The sequence below is a fragment of the Diceros bicornis genome, chromosome 13, assembly GCF_020826845.1.
Source record: "Diceros bicornis minor isolate mBicDic1 chromosome 13, mDicBic1.mat.cur, whole genome shotgun sequence".
In the NCBI taxonomy this organism is placed as follows: Eukaryota; Metazoa; Chordata; class Mammalia; order Perissodactyla; family Rhinocerotidae; genus Diceros; species Diceros bicornis.
In genome coordinates this window covers 46,252,390-46,271,608 of record NC_080752.1, presented here as the reverse complement: position 1 = coordinate 46,271,608, position 19,219 = coordinate 46,252,390, and the positions used below count along the sequence as shown (strand labels likewise).

At 41.8% G+C, this 19,219-nt stretch overlaps 2 protein-coding genes across 2 annotated transcripts in view; one reads left to right on the top strand and one right to left on the bottom strand.

Annotated features, from left to right (window-relative positions):
• Positions 1-1,492, bottom strand: part of ZCCHC17 (zinc finger CCHC-type containing 17) — a 57,660-nt gene extending 56,168 nt beyond the window's left edge. The window contains exon 1 of the mRNA XM_058553494.1: positions 1,424-1,492. The gene's annotated coding sequence lies outside the window, so the exon portion shown is untranslated. The remainder of the gene's footprint in view (positions 1-1,423) is intronic.
• Positions 1,493-1,730: 238 nt separating this feature from the next.
• Positions 1,731-19,219, top strand: part of SNRNP40 (small nuclear ribonucleoprotein U5 subunit 40) — a 34,865-nt gene continuing 17,376 nt past the window's right edge. The window contains exons 1-5 of the mRNA XM_058553492.1: positions 1,731-1,889; positions 4,129-4,258; positions 5,636-5,729; positions 6,946-7,111; positions 18,514-18,636. Of these exons, the coding sequence (XP_058409475.1) occupies positions 1,746-1,889; positions 4,129-4,258; positions 5,636-5,729; positions 6,946-7,111; positions 18,514-18,636 (657 nt within the window). The 5' untranslated portion in view covers positions 1,731-1,745. The remainder of the gene's footprint in view (positions 1,890-4,128; positions 4,259-5,635; positions 5,730-6,945; positions 7,112-18,513; positions 18,637-19,219) is intronic.

Genomic DNA, 19,219 nt, shown 5'->3' with positions numbered 1-19,219 from the left:
TCTCTTCTTCTCCTGTAGGTTCATCCTCCTGTTCTTGGACATTAAATGCTGGAACTACTCAAGCTTCTGACTTAGGGGATCTTACCCACACCTATCGCTCAATTATCACCTATATGCAAATTACTCCCAAATATATATCTCCAACAAAAATCTCTCTTCTGAGTTGCAAAGCCATATTTCAAATTGCCTCCTGAAGTCATGAATGACCTCTCCCTTCTCTACCAATGAAATAAATACTCTGTTGCATAAGCCAAAAACCTAAGAGTTATCTGTGATTCCTCTCTTTTCACTCCCTGAATCCAAGCCATCGCCAAGTCCTACTGACCCTACCTCCCATATATCTCTAGAATCTGTCCAATTCTCTGCAGTTTCACCAATACTTCAGTCTACACCGCCAACAACGCTCACTTAAAGGGTCTATCTGCATCTATCTCTCTTCAGATCTGTTCACACTACTGAGCCTGAGGGATTAAGTTACCTCCTCCACACACTCCCTCCCCCTCAAAAAACTACCCTCAGTGGTTTCCCATCAGTCTTCAAATAAAAGCTACAAAGTCCTGCAAGGTCTGCCCTCTACCGGCCTCCAGCTTCATCTTGGACCATACTTCCCTTCATTCTCTTTGCACTGGCCACACTGGCCTCTTTGTGCCTTTGAGGCATTTTCCTCCCATTTGCCACAGGGCCTCTGCACATGCTGTTCTATATGGAATATTCTGCCTTCCTCTCTTCACCCAACTAATTAGAATTCTTTCTTCAGGCATCAGTTCAGGCATCTTCTCCTCAGACAAGCCTTTCTGCTTATTTCAGGCCCTCATAACCTCAGGCACCTCTCCTAGACGGCACTTATTTCACATTTCTCAGGGAGATCATTGTTTAACATCTGTTTTCCCCACCAGACTCGAACCGCTGAAGTCAGGGATCACATATCCTCAATGCTTTGCCAAATAAATATCAATTGGACGATTAAGGAGAAGATCTATTTCACAGGTATAAGTCCAAATTTCTCAACAAGACTGCTCTGGAGAAGCAAGAGTCGGACTTTTCCTCCGTCCCTGTCTCTCTCAGGGACACAGAGCAGGCCCTAGGAGAGGCTGCAGAATCAGTGGCAGAAACAAGTCGGCCTCCTCACTCAGAGAGGATCCAGGCCGTTTCTCCCCGGGGGCCTCCGGCACCGGACTGGACACAGTAGCCGCCTGCTGAAGGAGTCCGGCGTCGAGGTGCCCAGGCAGCCGCAGCGACCCCCAAGGCTCTGCTCCAGCACAGAAAGGAAACCAGGCTACTACCCCCCAGAGCCAGGACCTTGGGGCCCGCCTCCGCCCCTCGCAATCAAAACTTCAGCTGAGAATGGGCAGGCTCAGACCATATCACCGAGGCGCCGCCTCCAGATTCCGCAGCCACCCACCCCGACATTCCTCCTACTTACTCTCCGTCAGCTGCAGGTCCCCCGGCCGCAGCATTGCGCGAAACGCCGCAACCCAGTCAGCGCGGTTCCACCCACAAGACACAGCGCGCCTAGGCGGGACTGCAGTTCCATCCACCAATCCTGGAATCGTACTCTCGTGACATCAGAGACAGCTAACCAATAACAGGAGACTATCCAGGGGGCGGTGCAGAGGGGAATATTGGAAGTCGATTGGTTCCTCCAAGCCGGAAGTTCTAGGGGAAGGACTAAGTCGGAGCCAATCGCGCGGTGCCTGAGGGTGTCGGCGCGGTCAGTGGCTGCGCTAAGGAGAGCGGTTGCCGCCATGATAGAACAGCAGAAGCGCAAGGGTCCAGAGTTGCCGCTGGTCCCGGTCAAGCGGCAGCGGCATGAGTTGCTGTTGGGAGCCGCGGGGTCGGGCCCCGGAGCGGGGCAGCAGCAGGCGGCGCCCGGAGCTTTGTTGCAAGCGGTGAGTGAAGTGGCAGGCGGCCTTCCGCCCTCGGCTCATCCTTCTCTCTCCTCGGAGCGTTGCGCCGGGTGATCTCGCGGCGGCCCTTTCTCCGCGCTGTGGGGGCGGAAGGAGACTCGGTATCTGGAGTTAAAGCCGAAAACGTTGTAAAAGCGGCCGACACCCTGCAGATGCTCCTCACGTTTCCCCGTTTGACGCCGGTTTTCGGCGTCTCGACCGCCCTGTGAGGTGGCGTTAGAATTAGAGTTAAGGATCTTGAGCTCAAAACCGGCGTTAGCATCCTAAATCTTCCAGGATCCGGCGTAAACATTCAGAAAAGTTTGTAGAATGGATGGAGGAAGGAAGGAAAGAAGGAAATGAGTGATACTGGATCGCTTTGGGACTTTGGGCAAGTTGCTTTTCCCTTTATTTCTGTGCACTAGTATTAACAACTGAATAATAGCTAACCTTCATTGAGCCCTTGTACCAAGTGCTTTATATGTGAAAACTCCTTTAACCTTGGTAACAGCTTAAGAGTTAGGAACCATTATTATCCCATTTTGTAGCTGGGAAAACAAACTCTTATCTAGTAAGTGATAGAAACAGATTTTAAGCCCAGAATCCATGCGCTTAACTGCATTTCTTGTAGGTTAGAGATAATGATCACATCTTTCCTTCCGTGCTGTTAGGCTCGGATGAAGAAATACATGTGTGTCCCCCCTCTCTCAACTCCTCAACCAGCCGGTCGGCAAATCCTGTTTGGTGTTGTCCTCAAAATATATACAGAATTGCTGTGGCCTCCATCACTAACTTGTGGTCTAAGCTATTATTATCTCATTATTATTATTATATACTATTATGTTGTTATCTGATTATTGCTGTAGAGTCCTAACTGGTATTCCTGTTTCTGCTATTATGTAATCAGTCTATTCTCAATCCAGCAGCCAGAGGAGTTCTTCTAAACTGGCAGATCATGTTACTCTCTGCTGAAAACTTTCAGTGGCTTTCCACTTCACTCCGAGTACAACTAGAATCCTTACAGTCTTTTGCCGGCTTTGCCTTTACGTCTCTGATCTACCAATTTTCCATTGCTCACCCTGCTCCAGTGACACTGGCTTCCGTGCTCCTGCCTCACAGCCTTTGCATTTGCTGCTCCCTCTACTTGAATACTCTTCTTCCAAATGTGTGCATGGTTTACACACATCTCCAAATTTTTGCTCACATATCCCTCTTTCAGTGAGGACTGTCCTTACCAGCGTATTTTAAATTGCAATACCTAGTACTCACTAACCCACATTGCTGCTTTTTCTGTTGTACCACCATCTGTAGGTTCTAGTTGTTCTCTCTGTCCCTCCCTCCTTCCCACTAGAACACAAACTCCATTGTTTATTTTGTTCACTGCTGTTTTCCCAGTGCCTAGAACAGTGCTTGGCACGTAGTATTTTTCTTAATAAATGAGTAAGCTGGAAATTACTGAAGAGATTTGGGGATTATTGATAGTGTACTTATTCTTCCACTGACAAGTAAGAATATCAGCCCAGGTTTCGGTGAATTGCCCAAGAGTAGGCTTATGTTGAGACCATAATCAAAACTACTTTCCCCAATAATCTGTACCTTGCAGGGTTGTTGGGAAGCTCAGTTCAATCATTCATTCTTTAATTGAACTAGAGACTGGGAAAACAGTGTTGAATGACCCAGGCAGGGGCCCTGCACTCACAGAGCTTCTTTTCTAGTAGGGAATAAAGACAAAATATGTAAACAAATACATAAGGAGGGTAATTTCAGGTAGTAATAAGTGCTGTGAGGGAATACAGTAGGGTTCATGGACTAGAGGGGCAGTGGGGCACTGCTTGAGTTTGAATGATCCAGGAAAGACTTTCTGAAGAGGAAACATTTGAAAGGAGCCAAACACAGGAAGATCTAGGGGAAGAGGATTCCTGTCAGGGGCAACAAAAGTGTAAAGATCCTGAGGCAGAAATGAGCTTAACATGTTTGAGCAATTAAAAGTTGGCTATGGGACAGGAGCAGAGTGAGGAAGGAGGAGTGTTAGTATAACAGGTAGACCCTGGAAACCTCAGCAGGAGAGTATCAAATTGGAGGTGTAAGTTATGTGAGAAGAGCTGTCATTCTCTAAATCAGAAGAAATTCGTTCACTCATTGTTTCCCTTGTCTTTTTCCTCCACCCACCCCCGCCTCCACAATTGTGCAGCCTCCTTGGTCTGTATGCAGTGACTACCCTGTACCTCTCTCTTTTGTGTAGGGCCCTCCAAGATGTTCCTCCCTTCAAGCCCCAATCATGCTTCTCTCAGGACATGAAGGGGAAGTGTACTGCTGCAAGTTTCACCCCAATGGATCCACCTTAGCATCTGCAGGATTTGACCGACTAATATGTAAGGCATAGTTTTTGAATCTGGAGTGATCGCTCTCTTCCCGATAGTGATTATTTTTAAAACCTTCAGTGCCACAGAAGGTATCAGTCTGAGTTGGTCACATGACAAACTACAGCTAACATGCTAAAATAGGATCAAGAAAATGCTGAATAATCTTGGGTGTAGAACTTGGGGGTCCATGTGGTAAATACAGAAGGAATTACGTTACTAGTTAGAAGGTGAGTTGCTGTAGTTTGAGACTATCTTCCTCATGGAGGCAAATCTTGAGCTGATTTTGCAAGATAAGAGATCCATGTTTAACAGGTTAATGGGAGTAATAGAGAACTTTTTCCCAAAGGTATGAGGCTCTCCTCCTGATCCACTTTCAGAATCTTAGCATATAGGAAGGAAGGAAGGGATCCTAAAGTGACAACTCGCTTGGATAATCTACCTATACATCATTAGGATCTGCTACCAAATTCTCAGCTACTAGTCGGGAATACCCGTTTTTGAGGAATAGGTAGAAAAAATCAGTTTGGGGAGTCATTAGGAAAAGCAAGAGAGAAGATAACAGAAACATCTGACTTTTTGCCTTCTGGCATCGTTTGCCACATTGTGAGATGAATTGAGTCCTTTGGCTCTGCTTATAACTCTGTACCTCAAGGTGGATGATATCTGTCTTCAGTGTTTTGATTTAGATGTTCTAGTTCTGTAATCCTTAAATTTACTGGTCGGCCGAGTATCTGGAAGGCTTAGGGATCTTTGCAGAACATCCTTGAATTACTGATATGCTTAATTTCATCAAACAAACTAGAAACAGTTTTATCAGCAGAAAAATAACTACATATGTACCTTCTCCTGTGTGAAGGTGCTCCTTAATAATACTCACCAAACTTCACTGTTTGCTAGACCAGGCTCCCTGAGGATAGGAGCTATGTCTATTTGTTTACCTCATTTTACCCCAGCACCTGGTGCGTAATAGGTACTTAGTACCTGTGGAATGAGTAAATGTAGTATAAAATCATTGCTATGTGACTTTCAAGTCAGTTGCAGCTTCCTAGGTTTTCCATAAGTGCCATCATTTTGCCATCCGCTTATATACTCAGAGCAGACAAGTAGTAGTGAGTGTCAACGTTTTTAAAATTACAGAAAAAAAACTTAAGATTTAAAAAATTATATCCATTAACGAAATTTTTTTAACTTTATGAAAAGTGAAAATACTGTTTTATTTTTGTTTTAGTGTCTGGAGAATTGGTCTAGCTGGTGGAACCAGTAGTGTTCCAAGGGAGTATAATTTCAGAACTGTTGTTCTGGTACATTCATAAGTACCGTTTCCATGGCTAGTAATGAGTTTTCTTTTGCCTAGTAATGCTCACAAAACCTCTGTCTCCCTAATAGTATTGTGGAATGTGTATGGTGACTGCGATAACTATGCTACATTGAAGGGACACAGTGGAGCCGTGATGGAACTGCATTACAACACAGATGGCAGGTGAGTATTCTGTGTTGTGGAATGACAGCTGCTTCTCATACTAATTCTTCTTGGCATCCTTTCACATTTCATTCTTGAGTTTTCTCTCTCAGGGACCATGCTGTCAAAAACTACTGCGTTTTGGGCAACTAATTTATTATCCTGTCATCGCCACACCAAGTGAGGTGCTTATTGTTCCATGTGTGCCTTTATAAATACATTATCTCTGTCATTTCTAATATCAACAGTCCAGACAAATTTGTTTCTTTTTTAAGACCGTAAAACAAAATAATTTTTATTTGTAGAAATTAGTCTTTTTTATTATAAAAGTAATAAGATATTTATTTTGAGAAGCTCAAAAAAAAAAAAAAACAGAAAAATGAAAAAATAGCCTATATTCCTAGCACTCCAAAGATAATCATTGTTAATATTATGATACGTTTTTCTCAAGCCTTTTTTCCACTCAAAACTGTTTGGTTTTTACATATATGTTAGAGCTACATGTACAATCTTGTCTACTGTTTTCCTTTAACATTATTCACTAACATATCTGTTTATCATAAACATTTCAATGATTGTGTAATTTTAGAATAACTATAGATAAAATAGAAATGTGGTTATACAAAGTTAATTAATCCTACTTGTTATTTCAGTAAATACTCATTGTTTTACACCTCTGACCTCTAAAATCTTAGGGTTCCCTGAATCAACTGGTACATAGCCTTGTATAGATTTTTCCTGTTAATATTTGAGTAAAGAAAGCATTATAAGATCAATTATATCTTAGAAATCATCCTCAGAGACAAAATAAAAGCTTTGATTTTTAGAGAAAGGATTGGAATTACTGAGCCATTGGGTCAGGAATTGCCGGACTGTCTTCCCTCTGCAGCAGGGAGGGGTTAAACGTTTTCAAGGAGGAGGACGTCTTATGTGTAAAGTTTTGTCTATCACAAGGAGGAAAAGGCTGAGAAAACTGCTGTGTTAGATGTATAGTATGTCATGGGGGCTGCAGAAGGAAGTTTCTTTTTACATTTCACAGGTTAGACCTTGTAACTGCATCCGGAGCACCAGTAAGATTTTAGTAGGTAGGGTGAGGCATTACAGCATCACATGCCAAACTCAGAGCACAAGATGTCAGTGATCTTGAAGAGTTTGGCACATTTTGGCAAGAAGGAAAGATAGGCTGCTGTTGTTTGTCTTCACTTATTTCTTTTTTGTTCTTCCTCTTACCTTCTAGTATGCTCTTCTCAGCATCCACAGATAAAACTGTGGCTGTGTGGGATAGTGAAACAGGCGAGAGGGTTAAAAGGCTGAAGGGACATACTTCCTTTGTGAATTCCTGTTATCCGGCCAGGAGGGGCCCCCAGCTTGTCTGCACTGGCAGTGACGATGGCACAGTTAAGGTGAGTGTTGTCTGTCTGTGTGTTGCAGCTTCTGAGGTGACATAATGTGAACCTTACCTTGCCTTCCCGCCTGTGCTGTACCTTCCTCTCCACAACTTTGTCTTAGCAGTCATTTCTCAAAACAGATGCTTTTTTAAATAAGTTTAAAATAATAAGCAATTTTTTAATATATCTTACAGAATCATATTAGAACCGTATATAACCATTGTGACTTGGAATAAAATAGACCACCTGAATTGGATTCTTGGCTCAACTGTTTACTTAATTGTGTGATCTTGGCCAGTTTACTTTTCTGATCCTCAGTTTCCCAAACTTTAGAACAGTGACAGTAATAGTCACGTCTTACAAGGCTATTGTTAAATTAGTCAGTATATAAAAAAGTCAATGGTAGAGTAACACAGGATGGGATCTTAAAGGTCATTTAGTCCAATGATTTCCAATCTGTCTGCATATCAGAATCACTTGAAGAACCTGTTAAAAATACCCAGATTTGGGGCTGGCCCCATGGTGCAAGCAGTTAAGTGCGCGTGCTCCGCTGCGGCAGCCCGGGGTTCGGCGGTTCGGCGGTTCGGATCCCGGGCGTGCACCGATGCACTGCTTGTCAAGCCATGCTGTGGCAGCGTCCCATATAAAGTAGAGGAAGATGGGCATGGATGTTAGCGCAGGGCCAGTCTTCCTCAGGAAAAACAAAAAAAATACCCAGATTCTGGTTCAGTAGGTCGGGATGGGAATTTTTTTTTAATTAAGACTTTATTATAATGGGCCGGCCCCGTGGCTTGGCGGTTAAGTGCACGCGCTCTGCTGCTGGCGGCCCGGGTTCGGATCCCGGGTGCGCACCGACGCGCCGCTTCTCCGGCCATGCTGAGGCCATGTCCCACATACAGCAACTGGAAGGATGTGTAGCTATGACATACAGCTATCTACTGGGGCTTTGGGGGAAAAAATAAATAAATAAAATTATTTAAAAAAAAAAAAAAGACTTTATTATTTTAGAGCCCTTTTAGGTTCACAGCAAGATTGAGGGGAAGGGACAGAGATTTCCCATATACCCACTGCCCTCACACATGCATAGCCTTCCCCCATTATCAATGTCCCTCAACAGAGTGGTACGTTTGTTAGCAATTGGTGAACCTACATTGACACATCATAATCACCCAAAGTCCATACTTTACATCAGGGTTCACTTTTAGTGTTGTACATTCTTTGGGTTTGGACAAATGTATAATGACATAGATCCATTGCTATGGCATCATACAGAGTATTGTCACTGCACTAAAAATCCTCTGTGCTCCACCTATTGATCCTTCCCAACCCCTGGCAACCACTGATCTTTCTACGGTCTCCATAGTCTTGCCTTTTCCGGAATGTTGTATAGTTGGAATCATACAGTATGTAGCCTTTTCAGATTGGCTTCTTTCACTTAGTAATATGCATTTAAGGCTCTTCCATGTCTTTTCATGGCTTCGTAGCTCATTTCTTTCTAGCTCTGAATAGTATTTTTTTGTCTGGATGTACCACAGTTTGTTTATCCATTCACCTACTGAAGGACATCTTGGTTGCTTCCAAGAGTTGGCATTTGCGAATAAAGCTGCCGTAAACATTCGTGTGCAGGTGTTTGTTGAACCTAAGTTTTCAACTCCTTTGGGTAAATACTGAGCAGCGCTATTGCTGGGTCATATGGTAAGAGTATGTTTAGTTTTGTAAGAAACTGCCAATCTGTCTTCCAAAGTGGCTGTACCATTTAGCATTCCCATCAGCAATGAATGAGAAGTCCTGATTGCTCAACATCCTCATTAGTATTTGGTGTTGTCAGTGTTTTGGATTTTGGCCTTTCTAATAGATGTGGTATTTCATTGTTGGTTTAATTTGCATTTCCCTGATGACATGTGAAAAGGAGCATCTTTCATATGTTTGTCATCTGAATATCTTTGGTGAGGTGTCTTTTCAGGTCTTTAGCTCATTTTTTAATCGGGTTGTTTGTTTTCTTATTGCTGAGTTTTAAGAATTCTTTGTATATTTTGGATAACAGTCCTTTATCAGATATGTCTTTTGCAACTATTTTCTCTCGGTCTGTAGCTTGTCTTCTTGTTCTCTTGACATTGTCTTTCACAGAGCAGAAGTTTTTAATTTTAATGAAGTACAGCTATCAATTATTTCTTTTCATGGATTGTGCCGTTGGTGTTGTATCTAAAAAGTCATTACCATACCCAAGGTCATCTAGGTTTTCTTCTGTGTTACCTTCTAGGAGTTTTATATTTTACATTTTATATTTGTGATCCATTTTGAGTTAATTTTTTGAAAGGTGCAAGGTCTGTGTCTAGTCATTTTTTTGCATGTGGACGTCCAGTTGTTCCAGCACCATTTGTTGAAGAAACTACGTTTACTCCATCGTATTGCCTTTGCTCTTTTGTCAGAGATCAGTTGACTGTGTTTATGGGCGTCTATTTCTGGGCTCTCTGTTCTCTTCCATTGATCTATCTGTCTGTTCTTTTGCCAGTACCACACTGTCTTGGTTACTGTAGCTTTATAGTAAGTCTTGAAGTCGGGTAATGTCAGTCTCCAACTTTGTTGTTCTCCTTCAATATTATGTTGGCAATTTTGGGTCTTTTGTTTCTCCATATAAACTTTACAATCAATTTGTTGATTTCCGCAAAATAACTTGCTGGAATTTTGTTGGGGATTGCACTGAATCTATAGATCAAGGTGAGAAGAACTGGGCCGGCCCCGTGGCTTAGTTAGCGGTTAAGTGTGTGCACTCCGCTGCTGGCGGCCCAGGTTAGGATCCCGGGCGTGCAGACGCACCGCTTCTCCGACCATGCTGAGGCTGCGTCCCACATACAGCAACTAGAAGGATGTGCAGCTATGACATACAACCATCTACTGGGGCTTTGGGGGAAAAAATAAATAAATAAATAAAATTATAAAAAAAAAAAAAGTTGAGAAGAACTGACATCTTGACAATACTGAGTCTTCCTAGTCACAAGCATGGAGTATCTCTCCACTTATTTAGTTCTTTGATTTTGTTCATCAGAGTTTTGAAGTTTTCCTCATATAGATCTTGTACATAATTTGTTAAATTTATATCTAAGTAGTTCGTTTTGTGAATGCTAATATAAATGATACTATGTTTTTAAGAAGTATAATTTTAAACATGTTCCTCAAATCATTTGATGGAGCAGGTCTGACATTTTGGGAACCACTGATCTCACTCAGCATCCTCATTTTAGAAGTGAGGAAAATGAGGCCTAGACATGGTAACTTACTTCAGGGGCACACTGCTTTGTAGTACCAACCATTTTATTCTTTCCTTGGCACTAATTTTGGACTCTGGTATTTTAATGATTAAACACGGAGAGACTTCATAGTAGTACATCTGAGAAATCACACTAAACATATGATTGTTGCTTTTTTAAATGAATTTGCTTTTTTTCATAATTAAAGATGGTGACAATGACGTACTAGATTATCTGCTTTGAGATGTTTTTCTACTAAATGGTTTTTATAATATACCTAATCACTTGGGACCCCTTGGTGCTTGGCTAGGAGGAGAGTCTGTGGCTTAGGAATGGTTCTGAAGCCCAGAGCTCTTAATCTAGGTGTACTGTAGTTGGAGAGTCTTAACACTAGCTGATTTGATAATTGGCATTTCAAAAGGCAGTAAGAGATGAGAGTGCCCTAATGAATTTTGTTAACAAACATTTATTGAGGACCTGCTGTCATAAACATCTAGAAACTTATTCTTGTTTATTTTCTCCTTTTCTTCCTTTACCTTTTCTCTCACTTTCTTTCATTTTGTCTTTTCGTCTTTATCTTTGTCCTCATGTTTGTCTGTCTGTCCTTAGCTTTTTCTTTTCCTACTACCCTCCATTGTGAATATATGTCTGTCTTTTTTTTTATAATTTTATTTATTTATTTTTTCCCCCAAAGCCCCAGTAGATAGTTGTATGCCATAGCTGCACATCCTTCTAGTCACTGTACGTGGGACGCGGCCTCAGCATGGCCGTAGAAGCGGCGCGTCGGTGCACACCCGGGATCCGAACCCGGGCCGCCAGCAGCGGAGCGCGCACACTTAACCGCTAAGCCAGGGGACCGGCCCTATGTCTGTCTTTTTTATCCTTTCCTCTTTCAGTTTCTTGCTTCTCTTCTCCCTTAGTTGAACAGGATATGAAATAATTATTTTAACTTTATTACTCAAGGTAATATTTTTTAAATGTGCAACATGTCACATCACCTAAAGGTGACTACTTTTTGACCAGTTCCTTATTTTTAATTTCAACATATTATTTGTAATTAATGCTTCATTGAACAGCCTTTTATATATGCCTTTTAGTTACTTGTCAAGTTGAATGCTTTGTTTTCTATTACTAGGTTTGTAAGTACAAGAATTGAATAACCTCTGCTTATCAAGGGGGGAAAACGTCATGTTGCTCTTTACTTGTCAGATTTCTCAACAGAAAGCAAAGATTTCAGTAACTCTTGCATTTTCAGTCTAAAAATGATATCCTGGGTATTATCCATAGCAATACTTTTCAGATTTTTTAGCAATTCATTCTTTTTTCTAATAAAGCAATTAAGTGAAATCATATATATATATGAATTGTTCCCTTTCACGAACGATTCACTAGTGCCGTTACGTAAACCAAAACGAGGAGGGTTGTTAGGGTTAGAGGTAGGGTGGGCCAAAGTTGCCCAGAGTTGGGTGTCAGAGCCCAAGTGAGGTGAGGAGAGTATCCATACAGGATGGGGGCCGTCCAGTAGAGGGAGATGGGAACTGAATAGGCTAAGGAGGGCATCCACACAACACAGGATAGGTAGCCCACTATGGGGAATTGGAGGGTGAGCAAGGGGGAGCAGCCCAGCGTGGAGAGTCAGTGCCCCAGCAGAGTAATGTTGGAGACAGTGTGGTTGTCAGAGCCTGAGCTGAGGGGTGCCCACACAAGGTGGGCGCAGTTCAGGTAGGGAGTCTGAGGCTGAGCAGGGTAAGGATGGCGTCCCTGGGGAAGGGCAGCCTGGAGAGGGATATTGGAGCCAAAGCAGAATGAAGGAGGCATTCACACAGAGGGATGACCCAAATAGGATAAGGAGGGGGTCCACATAGGGTCAGCCCAGAATAGGAATCACAGTTCAAACAGAGAAAGGAGGACATCCATGCGGGAGAAGGGTGGAAAAGGGTATGGGAGCTTGGTTACATACAGGAAGCTTGATGCACATAAGTAAATAAGCGTAATGGGAGGCACATTTCTCACTGTCAGCAAGTTACCAATACAGAAAGAGAGAAAACTAAAATGCGTCTTGTGTTGTTGGTATTGAATTGGAAGTATCAATGTGAACTCATGTGGTTCAATATATAAACAGATAGGATAGGAAAAAAATAGATGTAAATGTGAGTTTATAGATGTGTGTATGCCTGCATATATTGCCTAACTGTCCACTGAGAGAGTTTAGGAACACCACCACCCCAATAGCAATGAGCACCTCTACTGCCCAGGTCTGGCCTTTAAATACCACTTTCCACTAAAAGGAACCAGGGCTCTTTATGTCAAGACTGGGCAGGGAAGTACATGCTGAGCCTGGAAGATCTTGTGCAAGAAAGCTTGTCCAAAGAACATCTTAATCAGATGAGCGAATTGAACATTACTAGTAATGGGACAAATCAAAACTGTGAGCCACTCGATAGGATACAGTGCAAGTGCAGCACCACCTCAGTGATATTCTCGCCAAAGATGCGCAACTTTAATCTGATCATGAGGGGACCTCAGACAAACCCAAAGTGAGGGACATTCTACAAAATAACCGTCCTGTAATTTTGAGAAATGTCAAGGTAATGAAACTCAAGGAAAGTCTGAGAAACTCTTGCAGGCTGAAGGAGACTAAAGAAACATGACAGCTGGGGCCGGCCCAGTGGCGCAGCCGTTAAGTGTACACGCTCCACTTTGGCGGCCCGGGGTTCACAGGTTCAGATCCCGGGTGCACCAACGCACCGTTTGTCGAGCCATGCTGTGGCGGTGTCCCGTATAAAGTAGAGAAAGATGGGCACGGATGTTAGCCCAGGGCCAACCTTCCTCAGCCAAAAAAAAAGAGGAAGATTGGCATGGATGTTAGCTCAGGGCTAGTCTTCCTCACAAAAAAAAAAAGAAAGAAAGAAACATGACAGCTAAATTCAATACATGATTCCAAACTAAATCTTTTTGCAATAAAAGCCATTATTGGGACAAGTTGTAAAACCTGAATGAGATCCGAGGATCAGGTGGTAGTAATGTATCCGTGTTAATTTCTTGATTCTGATGGTTGTGTTGAGGTTATGTAGGAGAATATCTTTGTAGGTTAAACACACTAAAGTATCTAGGAGCGAGGGAGCATTAGGTCAGCAACTCTCAAATTATTTAGGCAAAAACAATGTTCTCTTTTACTTTCAGCTTGTTTTTTGTAAGTTTGTGAATGTTTCAAAGTAAGATAATCTTTTAAAAATGATGGTTGTCTGGAACTAAAATTCTAAAATATTTGAATGAAACTTTAAGTGGCTGCCATAGCTTTTAGGATCAAGACAAAGACTGATTTGACCTAAGTAGAGAATATCTGTTAAGACAGAGATTATAGTAAGTCTGGTAAGATATGTAGGAGCTAGATTATCAAGGCCTTGTATACTTAGCTAGGAGGTTTGGACTTGATTCTATGGCCAGAGGCGTTGACAGGCAGGGGGTGAGTCTCTAGAAGAGGAGTGAAGCACTCTTTTTGGACCATTTATCTGACCATTTATCTGAGTGACTAAACTGAAGCCCTTCTAGCTCATGTTTCCATGAATGAAGTAGAAACTACTTTTCATGCTAAACCATGAGAATTTGGAGAAAGAGGCAACTTGGCACAGAGACATCTCAGTCTCTACTTGTTTACCACAGGGTTGAATTTAATCCCCTGGCCTTTACTAAGATTCCATGGCTTATCCCTGTCTTTTTTGTGACAGTCTTTTAAAACTTGGAACACAGTCACCCAAGGTCTTTCTCTTCTGAATGAAATGACCCATGCTCTTAAAACATTTCCCGATGGTGGTCAGCCCTGGTGGCCTAGTGGGTAAGTTTGGGCACGCTTTGCTTCAGAGGCTGGGGTTCAGTTACCAGGGGCAAACCTACATTACTTATCTGTTAGCGGCCATGCTGTGGTGGCAGCTCACATTTAAAAAAAGGAAAAAAAGAGGAAGGTTGGCAACGGATGTTAGCTCAGGGTGAATTTCCCTCAGCAAAAAAAAAAACACATTTCCCCATGGTTCATCTTCTCAAGTCTGTTAGTCATTTGTTGAAACATTTCTAGGCCCTATTATCCACACTTCAAAAATGTAGACCTATGTTGTATTATAAGTTCTTTCCTCTCCTTTTATTAATAAATCAAACAGCCATTAAAAATAAATGTTTAGGGGCCGGCCCGGTGGCGCAAGCGGTTAAGTGCGCGCGCTCCGCTGCGGCGGCCCGGGGTTCGCTGGTTCGGATCCCGGGCGCACACCGACGCACTGCTTGGTAAGCCATGCTGTGGCGGCGTCCCATATAAAATGGAGGAAGATGGGCACCGATGTTAGCCCAGGGCCGTCTTCCTCAGCGGGGAAAAAAAAAAAAAAAAAAGAGGAAGATTGGCGGATGTTAGCTCAGGGCTGATCTCCTCACAAAAAAAAAAAAAATAAAATAAATAAATGTTTAGGGCCGGCCCCGTGGCTTAGCGGTTAAGTGCATGCGCTCCGCTGCTGGCGGCCTGGGTTCGGATCCCGAGTGCGCACTGACGCACCGCTTCTCCGGCCATGCTGAGGCCACGTCCCACATGCAGCAACTAGAAGGATGTGCCGCTATGACATACAACTGTCTACTGGGGCTTTGGGGGAAAAAATAAATAAATAAAATTTAAAAATAAAATAAATGTTTAACTTTTTAAAATATATATATATTAGTTTAGTAATTATAAGAAATTAGCACACATTTTACACTTTAAAGTTAATACAACATTAATATAATAGAATCAGACAGTACTAAACCCTAGTCCTCATTTTGCTGTTGACTTCCTGGGTGTTCTTCAAGTCAGTTCCTTCTTTGAGCTTTAGTTTTCTCATCTATAAAAGTTTGGATTAAACTAGATAGTCTAAGCATGGTAAATTTTAAACATTTTTTATCACAATGTACATTAAGGAATACATTTTATACTGTGACCCAATATATACTCCCCTCAATACACCTGTATGTGCTTCTGAACCAACTCTTTCTTTATGTGACATTCACTGTCTTCTCTGTAATTTTTTTTATTGAGGTAAAATTTACATAACATAAAATTCACCATTTCAACCACTTTAAAAAGTACACAATTCAGTGGCTTTTAGTACATTCACAATGTTGTGTGACCATCACCACATTCTAATACCAGAACATTTTCATCACGCGCAAAAAGAAACCCCATACCCATTAAGCAGTCACCACTTTTCCTCTACCTTCCAGCCCCTGGCAACCAGTAATCTACTCTTCTGTCTCTACAGACTTGCCTATTCTGGATATTTCATATAAATAGAATCATACTTGTGGTCTTTTATGTCTGGTTTCTTTCACTTAGCATGTTTTCAGAGTTAATCATATTGTAGCCTGTATCGATACTTCATTCCTTTTTATAGCTAAATAATATTCCATTGTATGACTATACACCTTTTGTTTATCCATGCATCAGTTGATGGATATTAGGTTGTTTCCACTTTATCTTTTTTCCTCCCCAAAGCCCCAGTACATAGTCGTATATTCTAGTTGTAGGTCCTTCTAGTTCTTCCATGTGAGCCGCCGCCACAGCATGGCTACTGACAGCTGAGTGGTGTGGTTCCACACCCAGGAGCCGAACCCCGAGTCACTAAGGCAGAGCGCACCAAACTTTAACCACTAGGCCATCAGGGCTGGTTCTGTTTCCACTTTTTAAAACTATTATGAATAACGCTGCTACAAACATTCATGTACAAATTTTTGTTTGAACACCTGTTTTCATTTCTCTTGAGTATGTGTCTAAGAATGAGATTGCTGGGTCATATGGTAATTCTCTTTTTAACTTTTTGGGAAATGTCCAAACTTCCACAGTAGCCACATCATTTTATATTCCCACCAATAATGTGTGAGGGTTCCGATTTCTCCACATCCTCATCGACACTTGTTATTTTCTGTGTGTGTTTTTTGGGGTTTTTTTATAACCATTCTAGTGAGTGTGAAGTAGTATCTAATTTTTGCTTTGATTTGCATTTCTGAAATGATTTATGGTGTGAAGCATCTTTTCATGTGCTTGTTGGGCATTTTTATATCTTTATATGGAGAAATGTTTATTCAAGTCTTTTGCCCACTTATTAATTGGGCTCTTTGTACTTTCGTTGTTGGGTTTACGAGTTCTTTATTTGGATACTAGACCTTTATCAGAAATATGATTTGCAAATATTTTCTCCCACTGTCGATTGGCTTCTCATTTTCTTGGTACTATTCTTTGATGTACAAAAGCTTATTTTACTTTTATGAAGTCCAATTTGTCTGTTTCTTCTTTTGTCACTTGTGCTTTTCATGTCATATCTAATAATTCATTGCCAAATCCAAGGTCATGAAGATTTACCCCTATGTTTTTCCTAAGATTTTCATAGTTTTAGCTTTTACATTTAGTTCTTTGATCCACGTTGAAGTTTTACGTATGGTGTGAGGTAAGGGTCTAGCTTCATTCTTTCGCGTGTGGTTATCTAGTCCAAGTATCATTTGTTGAAAAGATTATTAATTTCTGTTTTTCTTCTGTTTAAGCCATACTTTTTTGCTTCTTTACATGCCTCATAATGAAAACTGGATGTTATGTGGCAACTCTGGAAATTAGATTCTCCCTGGGGTTTGTTGTTGCTGCTTCTTGTAGTTGTATTTGTTTCGTGAATTTTCTGAAGTAATTTTGTGTGTATTCCTTGTCGTGTGTAGCCACTGAAGTCTCTGTTTCATTAGCTTAGTGATTTGCTAATAATTTGGCAGGAATTTTCTTAATGGGAAGGGGATACTCTCCCAGTCTTTGCAGATTGCCTCTGCAATCTGTGTGTTGGGGCCTGCCTTCACCTCTCAGCCAGTTTACAACTCTGTGTTAGCCTTCACTTCCTGCTTGTGCAGAGCCTGCAGGCCAGCAAGAGATGAGAGCATAGGGCCTTCTCAGGTTGTTTCTGAGCATGTGCCCAGCCATGGGCATATGAGTGGCCTTCTGGAGTCCCAGGAATATGTCAGAACTTTTGAATGCCCTTATTCTCCAAATTATCCCATTCCCCAGCCTTTCCTTACTAGTTTTTTGGTTTTTCTTTTGTTTACCCCAACTGTTACCCCTTTGTCTCGGCCAGTAGAGGTTAATGCATTTGCCTTTAAATATTTTGGACAGATGCCTCTGCCCTGGGAGATTTCCCAGTTAGGCAGAATAAAAGCAGACCCTTTGGGGTGCCAGCCCCATGGCGTAGTGGTTAAGTTCAGCGCATTGCATTTTGGCGGCCCAGATTCATGGGTTCGGATCCCAGGTGCAGACCTACACCACTCGTCAGCCACGCTGTGGTGGCAACCCACATATAAAGTGGAGGAAAATTGGCACAGATGTTAGCCCAGGGCTAATCTTCCTCAATAAACAAAAATAGCAGACGCTTTTAGCTCATCCTTCAGGGAGCCACCAGATGGGTAAAAACAATCACAATTCTTTAAGAATAAGGAATAAGGTCACTTCTCCTCCCTGCAGTACTCGGAACCTATACTGAGTATGTGGGCTCTTGTCTTCAAAGATATTGCTGAGGAGGAGATGGAGCTAGGGTAAGTTAAAACACTACAAAAATCTCTTAGTAAAACTCAGGTATTTTTTCCTCATTAAGCACTTCCCTGCCTGCTATAAACTTTTGATTAGTTTCTAGAGGCCTGATACTGCCAGTTTTTTTGCCAGGTAATTTTCTGCTTTTGTAGAGGAGGGACAATCTTTTGGTATTCCCTGCTCTGCCATTTTCACTGATGTAACCTCCTCTCTATGTATTTTTTAATGTAAATAGTAGTCCACAAATGAGTTAAGATCGACAGTTTCAAAATACTGATCTTATATCCTTGCTGTGCTAAAAATATATGAACTAAGCTAGTAGAGGATTTCCACTCTAAGGGCATGTTGATTAACTGTGTTTATTCCAACTTTAGCAAAGGAGTCTGAAAATACAACCGAATTGACTTGTTCACAAACCTTCAGATACAGTGGCAAAATTGTAGCCACTTCTCACCATGTTGCTAGGATATCCAGACAAGTTTCTGAATGGGGCCCCTATTAGAGATGTGTTCACTTCCACAAAGTGCTTGAACTTAGGCATGTATTGTGCAATTACTTCTTAGAGTGATGTTACTAGAGACTCTCCTGTTCCTCTGTTTCAGCTTTGGGACATCCGAAAGAAAGCAGCCATCCAGACGTTTCAGAACACCTACCAGGTGTTAGCTGTGACCTTCAATGACACAAGTGATCAGATTATTTCTGGTGGAATAGACAACGATATCAAGGTGTGTTTGGTATTTATGTTACATTTCCCTTTCATCTATCTCCACTCACAGAGGTGAATCTTTCCAAACTTCTGAGAATGTGGTGGCTTTACACTTCACACTAAACTGAAAGGAAGTTAGTAACTTAGATCTTGTTTTCTTTCTGTTTTGTCCTCATTGACTTCCTAAGTCGAGGGCTGCATTACAGCACATACAAATGCCATCAGGGACCAGGCAGTTAATGTGAAGTGTCAAGTCCCTGTGTGGGGATTCTGTGAAAATAAAGAGTGCATTCCTTGTCTAAAAACGTTCAAAACCTTTTTTTATTATTTTTTGTAACTACATTGGCCTAATGAGATAGCAGTGAATCAATTTGGGATTCTCTACCCTAATCTCTCAGTGTGTCTTTCTTTTTGAGACTATGGAAAGGAAGCTGTGGGGTGTTCATAGCTAAGAATGAGAGACGGTAATGATGTTAGAGAAAGAGGCAATGGGACAGTAGAGTGTAACTCAAGCTTTTGGTTAGTTAAGTTGGGTTCTAATCCCAATTCTACCATTTTCTAGTTTTTTGTGACTTCAAGTAAGTTCTTTGACTTCTTTAAGC